This window comes from Pelophylax lessonae (assembly GCF_965119305.1).
Source record: "Pelophylax lessonae genome assembly, chromosome: 7".
NCBI classification, from domain to species: Eukaryota; Metazoa; Chordata; class Amphibia; order Anura; family Ranidae; genus Pelophylax; species Pelophylax lessonae.
This window is the reverse complement of record NC_138774.1, coordinates 178238836-178257406: the sequence shown is the minus strand read 5'-3', so window position 1 is coordinate 178257406 and position 18571 is coordinate 178238836. Positions and strand designations below refer to the sequence as shown.

Here is an 18571-nt window from a genome sequence, read left to right as displayed (position 1 = left end):
GGGGAGATCCTCCTCCTACAAGCTTCACTAGGAATTGATACAAGTCACAAGGCTGCTATATACTGCTGATGAGAAAAGGTATTTAGCAGGTTTTATATTTACTAAAATAATTGCATTTTCATGGTCTGTGTACTGTGGTAGACCAGATATAGCGAATGCAGGTTCTGAGTTTAGTAACACTTTAAAGGTTGCATGTAAATGCAGTAGAAATGCAACTCCTTGTCCCTTCTGCGTTATCCTGCCCAACCTGAACACATAATACTTATCTTGTTTCAGAGTGCATGATCACTGTTACAGCATTCACAACAGTTTTTTTTTTTTCCTGCTAACATTGAAGTGACAGTTGCCAGGTCTTAAAATATTTGCCCACAAAAGCATTTTGCTGAGCTGTGGTTATGACATTTAGACTGCACTGTCTAAAGAGTTCATGAGCTGGATTTTTATTTTGTGCCACTATCAACGTTACTGTGTAATATATACTGTGTAATATAAAAGTTGCTCATGAGATGGCAGTTTAATCAACTGTACTTTAGAACATTGGTCGCCAAACTTTCGGACCACTAAACTCACAATTTTGAATCCCGCGGACCACTAACGTGAATTTTACATGTCTTATACATACAATGCTCTGGCTCTCTGCCCACCCTTCACTCTGTATCACACTGCTGCTTTATACACCCAATGCCCTGGCTCTCTGCCCACCCTTCACTCTGCATCACACTGCTGCTTTATACACCCAATGCCCTGGCTCTCTGCCCACCCTTCACTCTGCATCACACTGCTGCCCTACACAGACTTCTGATTGGATTTCATCATCTTATCCAGCCATGTGCTTGAGCTCGTTGCTCCCTTCCACAGTCTGTGATCAGCACAGCCATTGGACGGTCCCCTCCTTCACCTCCTGCTCTCTGCACTACTCCTGGTGCTACCCTCTGAGTTCACAGAAGCGGGAACTGCAGAGGAGGTATTGGGTATCTATGCCTGCTGACAGTATTGACTGTCAACGCATTGAGAACAACACTGGAAACCACATTGGGCAGTATATATCCACCACAATGTTGATTTGCGGCAGAACCTCTGGGGATCACAACATTTTCTCATGGTCCATGGACCCCTGGTTTGCGACCGCTGCTGTATAACTCTGTGTGTGTGAAATTGAATGCTTTTCTCAGAGTATGCAGAGAATAAACTCTACTAGTGCTGCACCACATCATGAAAGCAATATCACTTGGCAGAGTTCTTTCTGTGAGATCATTGGTCAAAGAGTGTGTATGCTGACCACAGAATGAATAGACATCTTGACTGTAACAATCCAGAGTTTATGTTGGTCGGAACTGTGGGCACTCTTACTGTATTGTCTCCTTGTCCATCTTATAACAATCTGTCACCTTTTCTTCCCTACTTCACCCAGCTTGTGTCCTGATGTGTCAGTGCCTTTCTTCTTTTGAGCTTGTGCGCCTGTGTAAAGGTAGCCCCCCATGATACATTAAGGTTTAGTACGCTCTTGTTTGTGGCTTTTTCAACCTTTGGTGTTTGCATGAAATCTCATTCACATTTTCTGTCATGTTTCCTCCTGTAGCTCTGCACTGTGATTTCTGCAAGAGGGGGTCTGCATGCCATGTGTGAGGTACACCGTCACTATGCATGTGACAAGCTGTGCAATGGTGCCTTATGTGGCCAAACTGCAATCCTCAGCAGTATATAGGGCATCTCACAGCTAAAACCTTTATGTAAATTCAGTATATTTTATAGAATTGTTTGTGACTGCCCGCATTTTTGTACTTTTTACCCCTACATGTGTCATGTGTCCATATTATTTAGATGTAGTTGATAAGCTGATGAAAGCAGAGAATATAATTGCCAAAGAAGAATTCCAGTCTGTATAAAAAGTCAATTTAGGCTATTATTTCGCTGAAAATTGCTACAGTTTAAAGTGTTTTTTCGTGATTTCTATTCCGCCATTTTCACATTGTTTTTGTCATATCCTGTATAGCAGGCAAATGTTCAAACTGGGTGCATAATGGAAGTACTTAGTTACCCGCAGAAATGTGCAAGGGATAGCATGAGCATATTTCATACAAAGCAGCTCTGACCATTTCTTGTTCAATAATCACACAAAGTCGCCATGCTTATGCAGAAGGAGGCAGCATACAAAGTTTGAGCTAGAACCGGGGAAAGGATTATAACACATTTTATTTCAGTTTCAGAAAATAAAGCTTTCTATGCAGGGTAAAACAACTGTTTAACATGGGGGGGCACTGATGGGGAAGTAATGCTTGGGTTGCTAAGGGAAAAAAATAATTGGAATGTATAATGTAGTCATTAACACTGATACATTTTTGTTGCTGACTGGATTTCTTCTTTCCATTATTCTATTTTCTATAAACCATCATTTGATCTGTGCCCTCCCCGTCATCTCTACGTTGAACTCTCAGATCAGTGAGGTGTTTTCACTAAATCCAGAATATATACTTCATTGTCATGTGGCATGTCCTATGTGGTGTATGTGATGTGTTCTGCCTGCCTGTGGAGCATTTTCAAAAATTCAGTATTGTGTGTTTCCAAAAAATGATAAATAATTTTGATGTTTTCTCCTGTGCAGCTGAAGCAGAAGACCCTGGAGTTAACCCGTGCTTGCCAGAAGCAATACGAGCTGGAGCAAGAGCTTGCCTTCTACAAGATAGATGCCAAATTTGAACCGCTAGGATATCTGACAGAGGTAACGAAACATGCTTTGTAGCTGTACATGTGCTTAGATCAGGGATGTTCAACCTCCGGGCCACGGGTTGCGTGCCGCCCAAGACCCCTACAAATGCGGCCCAACACAAAATTGTAAACTTACTTTAAAGAGGAAGTAAACCCGCTTAAAAAAAATGTGAAAAAAAAACCCTGTAAAGACAAAGGCATAATGAGCTAGTATGCATCGCATACTAGCTCATTATAAAGTACTTACCGAAAAACGAAGCCCCCTCAGTGCCGACAGGACGGCCTACATGTTGGGCCCTCCTGCATCCTGGATCTCGTCCTCCGGCCGTCTGATTGGCCGGGGGCGAGATTACATCACTCCTGCGCATGCGCGCGGGAGCCGCCGTTCACGGCACTGGGATCTGAAGGAACGGCACGGGTGGCCGTTCCTTCAAAGCGCATGCGCTGATGACGTCATCTGCTGCATGCAATGTAAATATCTCCTAAACGGTGCAAGTTTAGGAGATATTTATAGCACCTATAGGTAAGCCTTAATGTAGGCTTACCTATAGGTAAATGTAAACAAAGTGGGTTTACAGCCTCTTTAAAATTGCGGATTATTTTTTATTTTTTTATTTTGTTGTCGAACTTAGCGAACACATGCAGCTGAAGAAAAATTTGACAGTGTCTCTTTATTGGACTTTTATAAGTTTTATCTTCCCAAAAAAACTTTTCCCACTCTTCGCAATCACCCCTTATTCCTGCCCTCCGCTTTCGCCAGCACTTATTATTATTATTATTATTATTCATGGTTTATACAATATAGCGCCAACAGTTTGCGTAGCGCTTTACAATATAAAGGGCACAGTACAATTACAACACAGTTCAATACAGAAGGAATAGGAGGACCCTGCTAGTGGAGCTTACAAACAAAATATTTGTGAACAACTATTTTCAAGGATGAAACACACAAAGGGCAAAATTGGAACCAAAATATCTGATGAGCACATTGAGAATTCATTGAGAATTGCTACATTCACTGAACAAGATATTGATGCGTTATACAGATGAGCCTGTGATGTATGATAATACAAAGGTACCAACATCCAAATTGCATAAGCTAGTAAGGGAAAGGGAGAAACGAGGACCTATCCTCCCAGAAAGGTCCACGGGGGAAAAGGGGAGGGGGGAGGGGGTAATGGTGGATTTTTAGGGTACCATAAATAGTATGAATAATCAGGTAAAAAGGTATTTTAAAATTTGTATTCAAAACATTAAAATCATAACAAAAGACATACATACATACATACATACATTCAGAAAATACATTTCAAACACTGGTCTTCCTAAGGTGGGTATTCAGAAATCCAGGCGTATATCCCTCAACATGTTTCACGGTAAGGACCGCTTCTTCAGGAGGATTTTTAAATAATACGCTTGTTCTCGAGCCAATAGCCACCATGGATCGCACCCACTCGGCCTAACCACCATACAGTCTCTCACCGGCGGGCATGGGAGATGTGTTAAGTAGATGAAAACAAAATTAATGATCCACCACCAGGGGCCATACGTAGAAAGATTCGGAGGACTGGACAAAATTGGAACCAAATAGTAGCAAGCTATTGCAGCTATTTATGCTCCCCCACCAGGGTTATGCTATTCGGACGACGGATCTAGTTCCTTCTTTGGGAGCATGGGATGATGTTAAGTCCCTCTGGATTCATTATAAGATATTGCTTACCAGCTTGCTACTATTTGGTTGCAATTTTGTCCAGTCCTCCGAATCTTTCTACATATGCCCCCTGGTGGTGGATCATTGATTATGTTTTTAACCTGTACCTAGTTAACACGTCTCCCATGCCCGCCGGTGAGAGGCTGTATGGTGGTTAGGCCGATTGGGTACAATCCATGGTGGCTATTGGCTCCAGAACAAGCATATTATTTAAAAAACCTCCTGAAGAAGCGGTCCTTACCGTGAAACATATTGAGGGATATATACGCCTGGATTTCTGAATTCCCACCTTGGGAAGACCAGCGTTTGAAATGTATTTTCTGTATGTATGTATGTATGTATGTATGTCTTTTTTGTTATGATTTTAATGTTTTGAATAAAAATTAAAAAATACCTTTTTATCTGATTATACATACTATTTATGGTACCCTAAAAATCCACCATTACCCCACCCCCCTCCCCTTTTCCCCCGTGGACCTTTCTGGGAGGATAGGTCCTCGTTTCTCCCTTTCCCTTACTAGCTTATATTGATGCGTTAGTTTATTAAAAACCATGTCAAAAATTGCATTCTTTTTATGCTGCCCTCTTTTACTTTTATAATAAAAAATATTCAAAAAAAATGTATTAGTCAGGTACATTATCTATATCGGTGATTTATTAACTTGTGATCTGCCTGACTTTTTCTGCTCATCAGCTGTCCTCATTGCTTGTTTTATGTGTGGCCCAAGACAATTTCTCTTCTTCCAATGTGGCCCAGGAAAGTCAAAAGGTTGGACACCCCTGGCTTAGATAATCTCTGCCAGCTGATAAGGTCTTAGTGGTCTTTATGTGTTTTCAGAACTTTTTACTAAAACACTGATTGATACGCCTTGCTCCTTTTGGGCTTCAAATTCTAGAGTCTGTATTTTGACATCCTTGTGAAATCAAAAATAATGATGATTGCAAATGGCGACTGGAACTTTTGCAATGCACTGTGGTCATTTTTGGGAGTGAAAAATTAGCTGAGGGAAGTGTTTGTTAAAAAAAAAAAAAAAAAAACACTTATGCTTAAAAACACGCAAAATCACAATCAAGCTTTTAGGCAAAGAATTAAAAGCTCAAACGCCTGGAAAAACAGCTTTTTTTTTTTTTTTTTTTTGTGCTGCAGTGTTCATGAGCTCTTAGAGCTTTATCAAGCTGTGTTTGATGCCATAGCATGAAAATGTAGTATGATGAAAATACACTATATTAACAAAAGTATTGGGGCTCCTGCCTTTACACATACATACACACACACACACATATATACACACACACACACACACATACACATACACACACACACACACACATACACACACACACATACATACACACACACACATATATATTTTAAGGGCATCCCAGTCTTAGTCCGTAGGGTGCAATATTGAGTTAGCCCACCCTTTGCAGCTGTAACTGCTTCAACTCTTCTGGGAAGGCTGTCCACAAGGTTTAGGAATGTGTCTATGGGAATGTTTGACCATTCTTGCTTGGAGAGAAGACCTGGCTCACAGTCTGTGCTCTAATTCACTCCAAAGGCGTTCTATCGGTTTGAGGTCAGGACTCAAGGCAGGCAAGTCAAGTTCCTCCACCCCAAACTCGCTCATACATGTGTTTTTTTTTGTTTTTTGTTTTTTTTACCTTGCTTTGTGCAGTGGTACGCAGTCATGTTGGAACAGTAGTTCCAAAGTTGGGAGCATGAAATTGTCTTGATATGCTGACGCCTTAAGAACTCTCTTCCTTTGAACTAAGGGGCCAAGTCCAACCCTGAAAAAAGAACCCACACCATAATCCCCCCTCCACCAAATGATTTGGACCAGTGCTCAAAGCAAGGTCCACAAAGACATGGATGAGTGAGTTTGGGGTGGAGGAACTTTACTGGCCTGTATGGAGTCCTGACCTTAACCTTATAGAACACCTTAGGATGAATTTGAGTGCAGACTGCGAGCCAGGCCTCCTTGTCCATATCAGTGCCTGACCTCACAAATGCACTTATGGTAGAATGGTCAAACATTCCCATAGACACACTCCTAAACCTTGTAGAGTTGAAGCTGTTATAGCTGCAAAGGGTGGGCAAACTCAATATTAAACCCTAAGGACTAAGACTGGGATGCTATTAAAGTTTGTGTGTCTGTGTTAAGGCAGGCCTCCCAATACTTTTGGTAATATAGTGTATAAGCAAATGGATCTGGAAGAAAAGATTGTGTTGTGGGTAAACTTAAGATACTAGAATGGAAGAACAGTCTCCCCTATCAAACATTGAGGACAGAGGGCCTTGCATATAACACGCACATACTTTTTTCAATGCTGTGTGCTCCCATTACTGTCGAGGCAGAATGAAGCCCCTTTCTCCTTCATATCTCCTAGTATGCTAAATGAAATTAAGATTTTATAAAAATATACCCTCCTTAGGGCTGAAAAGACAGGCAAATACTTCATTGTGATATTGTCCCCAGTTTTCTTTTCCATGGCCCCATAGCTTTTCAGTTTTACTTCTAGATACCACAGTAGCTAAAATGTGCAATATGCAAATGTCTATACACTTGTAGGAAATGGATGCAGAGGAGAATCCTGGTGAAAGTCCTTACATTGGAAAAGCCCGCTATAAGAGGAACCTGTATGCTCAAGAGAGTTTTATCCCTGACCGCACGCAACACATGCAAGTGGGAAAGATTGAGGTGGATGGAGATGACCAGATTAAAAATCAGCAAATCCGTGCCCGGATCCATACAACACTTGATGTAGACTTGAATGAGAAAGAGAAGAATATACAGACAGGTAACCTTCTACACAGAGGTTCCAAGCCTATTGTAACCATTAGGGGTGTCATTGTATGTCTAACCTGTACTGGAAAAGTGTTCACAATGAATATGTTCAGTTTCTCTCATTTTGTTGAAGTGAACCTTTCAATAATCTTACAAGTCTACATTTGAGCTTTGGAAATCTTCATTGTGCGGCTCTACTTGGTACCACAGAGCCTTTCAATGAAGGCCTTGAACATGCTGTGCGTGCACATAGTGACCTTACTCGTATGACTGGTCTGTAGTCCTCTAAATAGTTCTCTTTTAAATGTGGACCCGGCTATAAGAATTAATGGGGCAGTGCTTACGCAGTAGGCATGGGGCAAGGCTATGCAAGAACTCCCCCCAGTGATATCATCCATCCTGCATTGTACTTAAAATATTTACACCTTAAAATACTGCTTTAATGTGGTATAATTTGAATATCTGCCCTTCCTACGTTTGAATATAATTTGGTATAAAATTAACATTAATTGTATTTTGTGTTTTTTCAGCACAAGTAAAGTTGTCCGAACTCCAACAGGAAATAGTAAACTCAGAGCAGCAGATCCTAAAGGCAACCGAGGAACTGAAAGAACTGGAGGATGCTGTGGCTCAGCGGAAGGTGAGTGAGTCACAAACTGCTTTGTTGCCTTGTCTTTATATGTATGTTACTTTTAATATTGTTGCCTTTCTTTGAAGGAAAATGGAAAGATTTGTCTAGTACACACGTGTGTTTGTGTGTGAGATCTGAAGTTCGGTGGTTTGAGGAAAAGTTCTGCCACTCATAGGGAGTGCTCTGTAACCTTGAAGAGACTTCAAGGTTGCACAGACCAGACTAATGCCCATCCTTGTCAGAATTAGTGTAGGGGAGGATACATTTCCCTGTCAGGTGTACATTGTTTCTTGTGCCTTCTTTTAAAGGGGAAGTCCACTCTAACACTAAAATTTCTAAATCTATAGGTATCCACAATCTGAAACTAACTTCTCACCCTGTAAAAGAGAAATCTCTATACATACCTTTTTATTTTTTTAAAGTTGCTCCGGTCCCGCGCTGAGCTGTCAGTGGCAGCTTTGCTGTGTAGGCGGTTGTAGAGGAGACAGTTGACAACTGAAGTCCCATAGTAACTTTATTTTGTGTTTTCCTTAAAGCCCTACTTCAAACAAAATATATATATATTTTTTGTAGAAGAGTTAAACCCTCTCTCCTTCTGTTCTACCGCTATGTTAGTCCCCATTTTGGAAATATACAGTATGCCTGGTGACACTGAGTGCAGTGGGTGTTTTGGTAACCCTCTGTAGGGGCCCTTTCACACTGATCTGTTTTTGGTGTATTTTGGGGGTATGAAAAGCAGAAGAAAAAAGCATGAACAATGTATCCCTTTAAATCCTGTTGTACTCTTCACTCAAGCACACAGTGGGAATTGTGCCTTTTTAAAAGTTCTGTATGCTGCATCTTTGATGCATTGATTTCCACAGAATAGCTAGCCAATGTCCAACAAACAGAGCAGGCTCTTCAGAGCTTCATATGGAACCTCAGTCTGAAAAAGTTGGTACTGGACCTATCCCACAGATTGAAGTACCCGGGCCTGATGTTAGACACTGGGTGAACCTCTGTACTCTGCTGTCATACCCAAGCCCTTCAGGCCCAAGGGAAACCCTCTATTTGTGTCTGCATGAGGGTCATTGGTCCAGTGGTTGCCTCCTTTAGGGCTGTTTCATATACCCAGTTTCACTCCAGATCATTGCAATTCCCCATTCTAGCAGTATGGGACAAATCGATACAGTCCTTGAACCATCCCATACATCAGACACTCAACGCCAGGCTCTCCTGGCATGGTGGAATCAACCCAGTGCTTTAGTCAAGGAAGCCATTTTCTTCAAGAACGTAGAAGGTTCTCACGACAGATGCTGCCTGTTAGGATGGGGAAAAGTCCTGAATGCCTTATGAGTGCAGAGGAGTTTATAGGAAGAGTCATCGACAAAAACTCACCTTTATTTCCGCATTCTACAACTCAGATGAATTTGGTTGTCTCCAACAGTGGACTCCTCTTTTGCAAGGACACCCAACAAGAATCCAGTTGAACACTTCATCAAACCTCAGGGAGCCACCAAAATTTGCGCCACTCAAATTTAATTGAACTTCATCCTCTCTTAGGCAGAACAGCATGTTCTGGCCCTGACAGCTGTCCATATCCCAAGCATGGAAAATTGCAAGGTGGCCTTTCGCAATCCTCTGGATCTGAGGGAATGTGCTGAACATCCAGAGGTGTTTTCAAACCCTTTATTACAGGATGATGGCTCTGCTGCAGATTCAACAACAAACTAGATGTGTTTGTCGCCAGGACCATGGACCCTTGGGTATTTTGCAATGGATGCTCTAGTGGCTATGCAAAATCAATTCAGCCTTATCTAGGCCTTTATGCCCCTCATATTCCCCCTTGTCTACTGCAATATCAAGATGGAGGGCATTCCACTGATTCTCATTGCTCTGAATTAACCCAGGAGAATGTGGTAATTGGATTTACTGACACTCCTGGCAAAATGATCAGTGGGCCCTTTCTGATCTTCCGTATCTTCTGTCCCAAGGGCGCATACACTATCTTGCTTCTTGACTTTAACAGCTTGGCTGTTTTGAAGCCACGGTCCTGAGACACAGGAGCATATTACCCTGTCATCCCCACCTTTTTTAAGGCTAGGAAATCTACTTCTCGCTTTTTTTTTTTTTGTGTGGTACAAGCCATGGGTCAGTATCTAGTTTTGAGTACAAAGGATAAATCTCAGTCCTGGCTGTTCTGTCTCTCAATATCTAGTTAAGACCTTGTTCATGGTGTACCACACATCTTTTCCCCTATGCACTTTTCAGTTTCTCTTTGGGACTTCAAAGTATAATAACTAAAGGAAAAATTGTCATTTTTGGATATAACCCGTCAGGTTTTTTTTTTTTTTTTTTGCTGTCTGTGTCTCATTGAGGAAATTTCTCTTCACGTCCTGTCCCATAGCCAAAATAGAAAGTGAGAGGAAATCTCTCCAAAGTGGGGGAAATTCCTGACTGTCACTCCGGTCACCAGAACTAGTGTCCCCACTGGAAGATTTCCCCCCTCTATTCCTGTTCTGGAGACAATCCAAAATGTGGGATGTTTTTTACTTTCACTTTAAGTAATATGGAATAACATACCTACAAACACAGAGGTAGCTCTCGGAAATTGGAACGTGTTTGGGAACCCTGGTTGGATGACCCAGGGCTGGCCCTGGTACAGTTGGTACTAGAATTCTGGGAGGAATGTCCTCCTCAGCTCCGGGGATACTTGATTCCTCTGATCGCTAAGTAGAGGTCCACTTACTGAGAACAATTTGTACTGATGTTATGATCAATTGTCCTCACGGGGAAAGAGATGTAGGAGATAGTTTACGCAGAGGCAAATTGTTTTGGTGTTTTTGTTTGCGCTAGTTTTTAGGTGCGCAGCTTGTTGAAAATTTTGGAACAAAAAAACAGTTATACGCTATGTTATATCTATATGACGGGATGATGAAACCTACCGGATGGGTAATGTGATGACTATGCATCTATATACCTGCCTGTGAATGTAGGCTTGCTGGCTTATTGTTTGATGACCATACGTTTGATTTGTATTTATTGTACTCCTCTCGTTGTACCGCTTCTTTTTCTTCAATAAAAATTATCTGATTTAAAAAAAAATAAGAAATAACATGAGAGTGAATCTCCCTAATGGGGCGCAGACAGCAATAAAAGCCTGACAGGTATTTTAATCCCTCTCCTCTTTACTCAAAAAAACTAAAAAATAAGTTCAACCAGGTTACTGTTCGGGAGTCCTCTGATGCCTGTTTCAAGCAAAAGGTTCTACAAGCTGCTCTGAGCCTGTAGAGTATTTCTTGACTCATTTGTTGGCTTTTTTTAGATGTTTTATCACCACTTAGATGGACTGCTTTTGGGCTTTCAACTCAGGGCCACTGATAAGCCCTATTGTACTGGGCCCGGCGTCCTCGGCTCAGCAACAAAATCCTTTTTGAATTGCACCCCCGTGCTATGCTGCTCCTATCTTGGGGGTGGTTATTTTTTCCATTTTCTTTTCCCCTCCTCTCTGAGTGCACTGGTGGGAGACCTCATGATCTTGTGGCTTGGGCTTGCCTTCCCTGGCGGAGTGATCTATCTTGCTCTGCTCCCCACTCAGTAATGGAGCCTGAGAGGAGAGCAAGATTCGAGAGGCTGTGAGTTGGGCGGTGTCAGCAGGCAAAGGCAGCTCAGCTGACACCATGGCCAGGCAAAGGCAGGAACAGAGAGGAAGTGGTTTGTGGGGCTGCCTTCAACACAGATGTGTTTTGGGGGTGAATATACACTACATTGCATTGCGTGCAGGCAGCACATTATGGCATTGATGGTAATGGTATCATAACACACAGACAGCAGGGACTCTGTCATGGTTCTGTCACAGTGTGTTACATAACATGACTATTGGGTGCCGATTTTGTTAACTTATTGGTAATAAGTTAACTAAGTTAGCGCCCAAAATCCATGTTATGTAACACACCGTGACAGAGACAGCCAGAGCCATGATAGTGCCTGCTGCCTGTGTGTTATCATACTAATGACTTTAGGCAGTTGCCAACAGCCCTGTAGCAGATTCACTACTACAGGGCGGTCGCGCTGCACAGGATCACGTGTGTGTGTGTGTGTGTGTGTGTGTGTGTATATATATATATATATATATATATATATATATATATATATATATATATAATATATATATATATATATATATGTGTGTGTGTGTATATGTATATATATATATATATATATATATATATATATATGTATATATATATATATATGTGTATATATATATATATAATATATATATATAAATATAAATAAAATTATACACGTGATCCTGCATTTCCGGGTATCGGAGCCGATCAGCTGGTCTGGTGGATTCGATGTCCGTCAATATCTACTGATGATGCTGTACACAGGCAGAATGGCAGTCTGGCTATGTAAATAATGCAGATTGCTGTTCTGTCAGTATGGAAGACATTGATCCTGTGTTCCTGCCTTCAATTATTAAAAGCAAATCCCACACAGTAAGAAAATACTTGTTAGGCACATATTTAACCCTTTGATTGCCCTAGATGTTAGCCCCTTCCCAGCCAGTGTCATTAGCACAGTGACAGTGCATATTTTTAGCACTGGTCCCTGTGCAATTGTCAGTTAAAGTAACACAGTGCCGTATTGCAAAAAAATGGGCTGGTTATGAAGGGGGGTAAATCTTCTAGAGGGCAAGTGGCCTGACTTTGTTGCTGTTTGTTATCAAGGCTTCTTTCACATGGGGCATAATCCGCTTGTTCAGCGGGGGATCTGTCTGCTGATCCCCTGCTGAGTGGAGTGGGCAGATGAAAGGTCAGTGTCCGCTCAGCTTATGCAGAGCAGATACGGACACAGCCTGCTCTGCTCTAAGGGTGGCTGGTGTAAACAAACCGTCTGTCCGTTTACACCCAACAGCCCCCCATTCCAATCTGCTAGATGGAAGGGAACGGATCCCTTTCCGTTTTGTTTAGCGGATCGGATGGAAGGTAGACGGGTGTAAAGGAACACAAGTCTGTTTAGATTCATCGCTCTATAGTAGTGCATGGAGGGGTCAGATCAGGTCCACCTTAAAAATGGACAGGCGGACCTGATCAGACCTGTCATGTAAACCCACCCCCAACTTTTCCCTTTTAACTGCTTGCCACATTTACTGCGGCAGGCTGGATCATATACATGTGGGTCATCCAGCTTGTTCCAGGTTAGGGATGCACGCTCATTGCCACTTTGTTTCAAGGCGGCATCTGGGGAGAAGCCATGGGTGGGGCTGTAGGGGTCACTTCCTTGACTGCCAGACCTCTGCTTAGGGACCCTGCTCATCTGGGCAGTGCCCTTTACCTTCGGCATCAACACTATGGCTGGAGTTCCGATAGTATCCTGGAATATCCAGGGCCTCGGCTGTCTCTTGAAGAGGGCCATGGTGGCCAACCAGCTGCGTAAATACCACCCAGCAACAGTTGGCTTGCAAGAGACTCACCTTTTGGATGACTCTGTGGGGTGCTTGAGATACTCCTGGGTGGGTGGGGGGTTCCATTCTACTCACTCCTCGTATTCCAGGGGGGTGAGTGTCCTGGTGCATAGGTCCCTTACCTTTCAGGAGCTGGGGGTACGGGTGGATTCAGAGGGTCGTTTTGTATTCTTGTTTTATAAACTGTCCCCGCTATTGTTCGGCCTGACCATCGAGCCACTTGCAGCTAGCATTAGGGCACAGGCCTCCATAGTCTGCTTTCATTACGGTACCCTCCAGGAGAAGATTCTGCTCTACGCGGATGACATGCTTCTGTTGCTTGGTGACACGGGTGATTCCTTGCACGATGTCATGGCCACTATTACAGACTTTGTTTGTTTCTCCGGACTCACCATTAACTGGTCCAAATCAGCCCTTCTGCCGTTGGCTAGGGCTGCGGACCCCTCTCTTGGGTCGCTCTGCCCAGTCCCTGTGGTGTCCATGTTCAAATACCTGGGAGTGGTGGTCTCTGCAGATCCAATACTGTCAATAAAACAGAAGTCCACTCCTGGCGAAATTCCGGGACAAAATCAAACTTTGGAATAAATTATGGCTACCAGTAGCTGGCAGGGTGAACCTCATTAAGATGGTCCTGATGCCGCAGCTGCTATACTTTCTCCACAACTCCCCTGTTGTGAGTACACTGAAATTATTTTGGGTGGTGAACACACTAATTGGGTCTCTCATCTGGAGGGGGCGGGCGGTCTGAATTAGGATAGAACAACTGCAGAAGTCTCGGGATGCGGGAGGACTTTCTCTCCCCAATCCGTGGTTTTATTACCTGGCCTCTCAGCTGCTGCATCTGGTGGGTGCCGTATCTGGGACGCAGGGTGGCTCTGCGCTGGCAGTCATGCAGCAATTTACCGGTGCATGTGGGATACCGGAGGGCCTTGAGGCACAGCTATTTTTCAAGTCCACTAAGCTCTACCCTGCCTATAGGCTCCTTCAGAAGGTTTGGGATAAGACTAAACCTGTCTCTGGTTACACTTCCTATAGCCCAATCTGGAATAACCGCACATACCCTGAACTGTGTAAGGTGGATCAGGCTGGCAGCGCCACCCTTTGGGGTGACTCATCTAAAATATATTTTGTTGAATGGGTCGTTAGTGCCCTTCGAACGACTACAACTTCGATTCTCTGTCCCTGGGAATATGCTGTACTACTATATACAGCTCCAACATTCTGTACGGGCCAAAACCTCCTTACAACAATCACTAATGTCCTCCACCCCTGTATTCTCCCTTATGGAGCAATTTTCTTCCACTAAGGGATTTATATCAGCCTGTTATGCCTCCTTATTGGGAACATACTTGGAAAAATAGCCGAGCAGGGCATGTGACCACTGGAGCACGGATGTGGGGGAGATCCATGACGAGCAGTGGGAGGATGCCTTGGAACCAGTTCAAGTGTGTTCTCTTAATGTGTCACATCAAGTGTCCCAGTTCTATATTCTCCTTAAAGTTCACCACACACCGCTGAAGCTTCACTCCATGGGTCTCCGCCCCGATATTATGTGCAGTAGATGTGAGAGAGACGTGGGGGATCTAATACACTTATTGTGAAGGTGTCCGAAGCTACACCGGTATTGGTCAGGAGTGATCTCTACTGTTAACAGGGTACTGGGCTTGGAGATCCCACGGGACCCCAGGCAATAGTGTGGGATGTTTGGCTGAGCTTTCCGGGTATGGCCCCTACAGACCTGATAATGGATCTTTTGCGGATTTAGATCTCGTGGGAACTGGAGGGCTCTTAGTGCTCTTTCACGCGGTCCGCCTCCGTAGGTGGATCCGTGCTGCTCAGCGGGGATCGATCCGCGATCCCCGCTGAGCCGGTGGATGACAGCTCCGTCTCCTCTTGCAGTGCGGAGAGGGAGGTGTCACAGCCCCCCGCTGCTCTCTATGGGGAATCGGATGAGAGCGGACCGCCTGTCCGCTCTCATCCGATCCGATCCCCAGGACGGATGGAAAATAGGGTTTCCATCCATCCGGATTTCACGGACCGGATCGGATGCGGATGGCAGCGGGTGTCAGCGGACATGTCTCCACTGACATCTGCTGCCCCATAGGGATGCATGGAGGATCCGATCAGATCCGCCTAAAAAACTGACAGGCGGATCTGTTCGGACCGTCCGTGTGAAAGAGCCCTTACAGTTCGTACTGGGGTTACTGCCGGGCTTCCTTCTTAATTATTGTTTGGTTCATATGACAGTAAGATTGTGTATTTTTCTGGTGGCTTTGGCCTATTACTGCATTTCTGATGACCGATCTGTATGGCTCTGTGCAATTTACCTTACTATACTAATTACCTGTGCCATGTGTGTATTTGTGTGCGTTTTCTCAAACATTTCTCTTGATTAAAAAAAAAAAATAAATAAAAATGTAAACATAGTGTGAATTCCATTCCATTTAGATCTTGGAGACTGAAAAGGAGAAACTTCGTCAGCAGCTAAGCCATAAAATTCAGTTGCTGAATGAGTTGCGTCAGGAGGCGCAGGAACTGGAGAGGCAGATGGATCACCAGCGGAGGGAGATGGATAAGAAATACACAGAGCTGGAAGAACTGCAGAGGCATCTCGACACTCTCAGCCCCCATGATCCCCGACATGTGAGTGTTAAGTGACATACACATCGATGAACTGCTTGTCTACTGGGGCAGTTTTAATTTTTTACACGTTAAAATCCTGCATTTGCTTAGTAAAATTTACTTTTAAAGAGGTTGTAAACATTTTTTGGGAAAAACAACAAAGGTTATACTTACCTGCTCTGTAGTTTTTGACAGAGGCCCTGAACCTGGGGTCCCCTGCCGGCGCTTTTGTCTCCTCCTTGTCTGTGTGTGCGCCACCATAGCAAGCACACTTGTGTGCTTGCTCATTGACCGGGCTGTGTGTGTCCATTGACACACACAACAAGGCTCGGCCTTGCCCTCTGCTCCCTCCTCACAGGATTGGGTACATTTGTTTTAAAAGCATGAGGAAGATTCACCTCTGTCAGGCTTTATTGCTGTCTGTCTCCTCCCTCATCTCACAGACAGTGGTCGCCAATATAGAATATTGTTTTAAAATCTTTCAGGCAACAGTAACAACCTAGCTAGCACTGGCTAAACCCCGCAAAAATTGTTTTGGGCTGGAAATGGGATTATGAGTCACATATTTCTTTAGAAATGAAGAATTATTTTTGGACTTAACTCCCTAAAATGATGACTCTTCCATTTTTACGTGCCTCTTCAGCATTGTTGTGATGGCTGGACACCAGTATGGAAGGTTCCACTCTGTACATATGCTGCTAGAGATTCGCTCTTGGAAGGGTAGACCTGCTTGGAAGGGTACGCACACACCCGCCATAGTTTTAATTGTTGGCCTGCTAATATTGCTAATTGCCTGGCCATCTCTTGCTGCAGTACTTTGAGTCAGTGTCTCAACATAAGATTGTAGCTGGAGAAGATAGAACTCTTGACCTGCATATTTACAAGTTAAATAATACATATCCGTTGGTTCCGCTCGGTTATGCCTCTATCTGATATTGGGAGGAGCCAAGTGATGTCACTTTTTAGCCCAGAGCCTGATTCCAGAAGACTTCTACTAAAAATGCTAGTAATGAGTCTGTAAGTCCGATAATACATGTAAATGTATTTCATATTGTGGTTAGCATTTTTAATTAAACTAAAGACACAATTGGAGTCTCCTTTTTTATGTGGTATGCAGATTAGGCCTGACATTTAAAGGGGACCCACTGAATTTACCAAGAGAACCTGTCTCACAAGGACCTTTTTGAGCATGCATCAATTATTGTTATTTAAAGAGCGCTTTGTGACCTGTATATTTTTACAGGTCCACATGCCAGATGAGTGGGCATTTCTATTGGTGGTGGAGCATGGATTGCAATTTTTATTCATGAAAGGATTCTCAATATTTTGTTTCACAGTGGACATTCAAGCGTTAATTTTTATTAGTTATATGATTTGTGGAGTTTTTCAGTTTGGGGTGGAGCACTGCTCTAATATGTTTATTATAGCCAATAATATCACATTTTAAAAAAAAATACATCTACGCAAAAGGTTAAAAACGAATAATAACCGCAACTGTGCACAATGTCTAGACACTGGACAAATGTAAAACAAATAGTGCAGCGCTAAATAAAGCATATAGTGAACAAAAAGTCTTGATTAAAGCCTAATAAAGTCCATATAGACACAGTTCCATATCGGTCCTTCTAAGCAATCAGGATTAATCTCCTGATTTAATATCACGTATTTTTCACGAGTAATCCCATTTGTAGTTTAAATGAGTGTGCACTTTTATTTGTATTGTTTTGAGTGGTAGAACACTTTTTATTATATTGCTTATGAGATAGTTATATATGTGTTTATGTTAATTTGAGCAGCGCAACACTTCCTTAATATTACTTTTTTATGGCGTGGGAAAAATGTGATGTTTGCAGCTCTGTATTATTTTTTTTGGTTTTATTTATAGAGTTAAATTTTGGCAGCACACTAAGTCATTTTCATATGTTCTGGGTTTTTGTTTTCATTTGTCTGTATTTGGGGAATGTTTTGCATACTACTTTCTGATGAACCTCTCTCTGAATCTCTACATTTGACATGTGTTTTAATTTGCCATGCATAATTATCATTATTCTTAAAGTCGTTTAGGTTTACCTGATACTTCCCTTTTTTAATTTCTACTTCTTGATCTGTTTTATCTTACCTCAAATGTAAATTATTGTTAAATTCTTTACATTTAGGAAGCTGATTATTTGGCTCCAATTCCTTTTAAGGCCCTACTTGCAACCATCAATCTAGTGGCTATACAAATAATAAGTTGTAATCATGTATATGGCATCCGTCCCAAACTACTAGAAAATACACACCACTAGGGCCAGGAGGAGAGGTAAAGGGACTTTGACTGATGCCCAAAAGATCAAGCAATTATACAAAAGAATTAAATTAGAAAATATATTGACACAACATATTAAAAACATTCCCAACACTGGGATTTGATAGAAAAAGCAAAACCCATGCAACACAAAACGACACAGATTTTACAGTATTGAGACACATCATAGTAAATTCCAATGGTTCTCGTCTGGAACTGCGACGCCTTTTGACTTATTCAGTCTTCCTCAGGGGAATTGACGTTGGAGTCGCGCTGGATTTTCTAAAGATGTAACCCATGTTCAGAGAATATATATATATATATATATATATATATATATACACACACACACATGAAGAAAAACTTGTCCTATGGT

The 18571-nt window shown here is 42.6% G+C and overlaps 1 protein-coding gene across 1 annotated transcript in view; it reads left to right on the top strand.

Annotated features, from left to right (window-relative positions):
- The window catches only part of CNTRL (centriolin), a 166877-nt gene that overhangs the window by 23462 nt on the left and 124844 nt on the right, over window positions 1–18571 (top strand). Inside the window, exons 7-10 of the mRNA XM_082263161.1 lie at window positions 2603–2719; window positions 6988–7216; window positions 7734–7843; window positions 15735–15929. Of these exons, the coding sequence (XP_082119287.1) occupies window positions 2603–2719; window positions 6988–7216; window positions 7734–7843; window positions 15735–15929 (651 nt within the window). The remainder of the gene's footprint in view (window positions 1–2602; window positions 2720–6987; window positions 7217–7733; window positions 7844–15734; window positions 15930–18571) is intronic.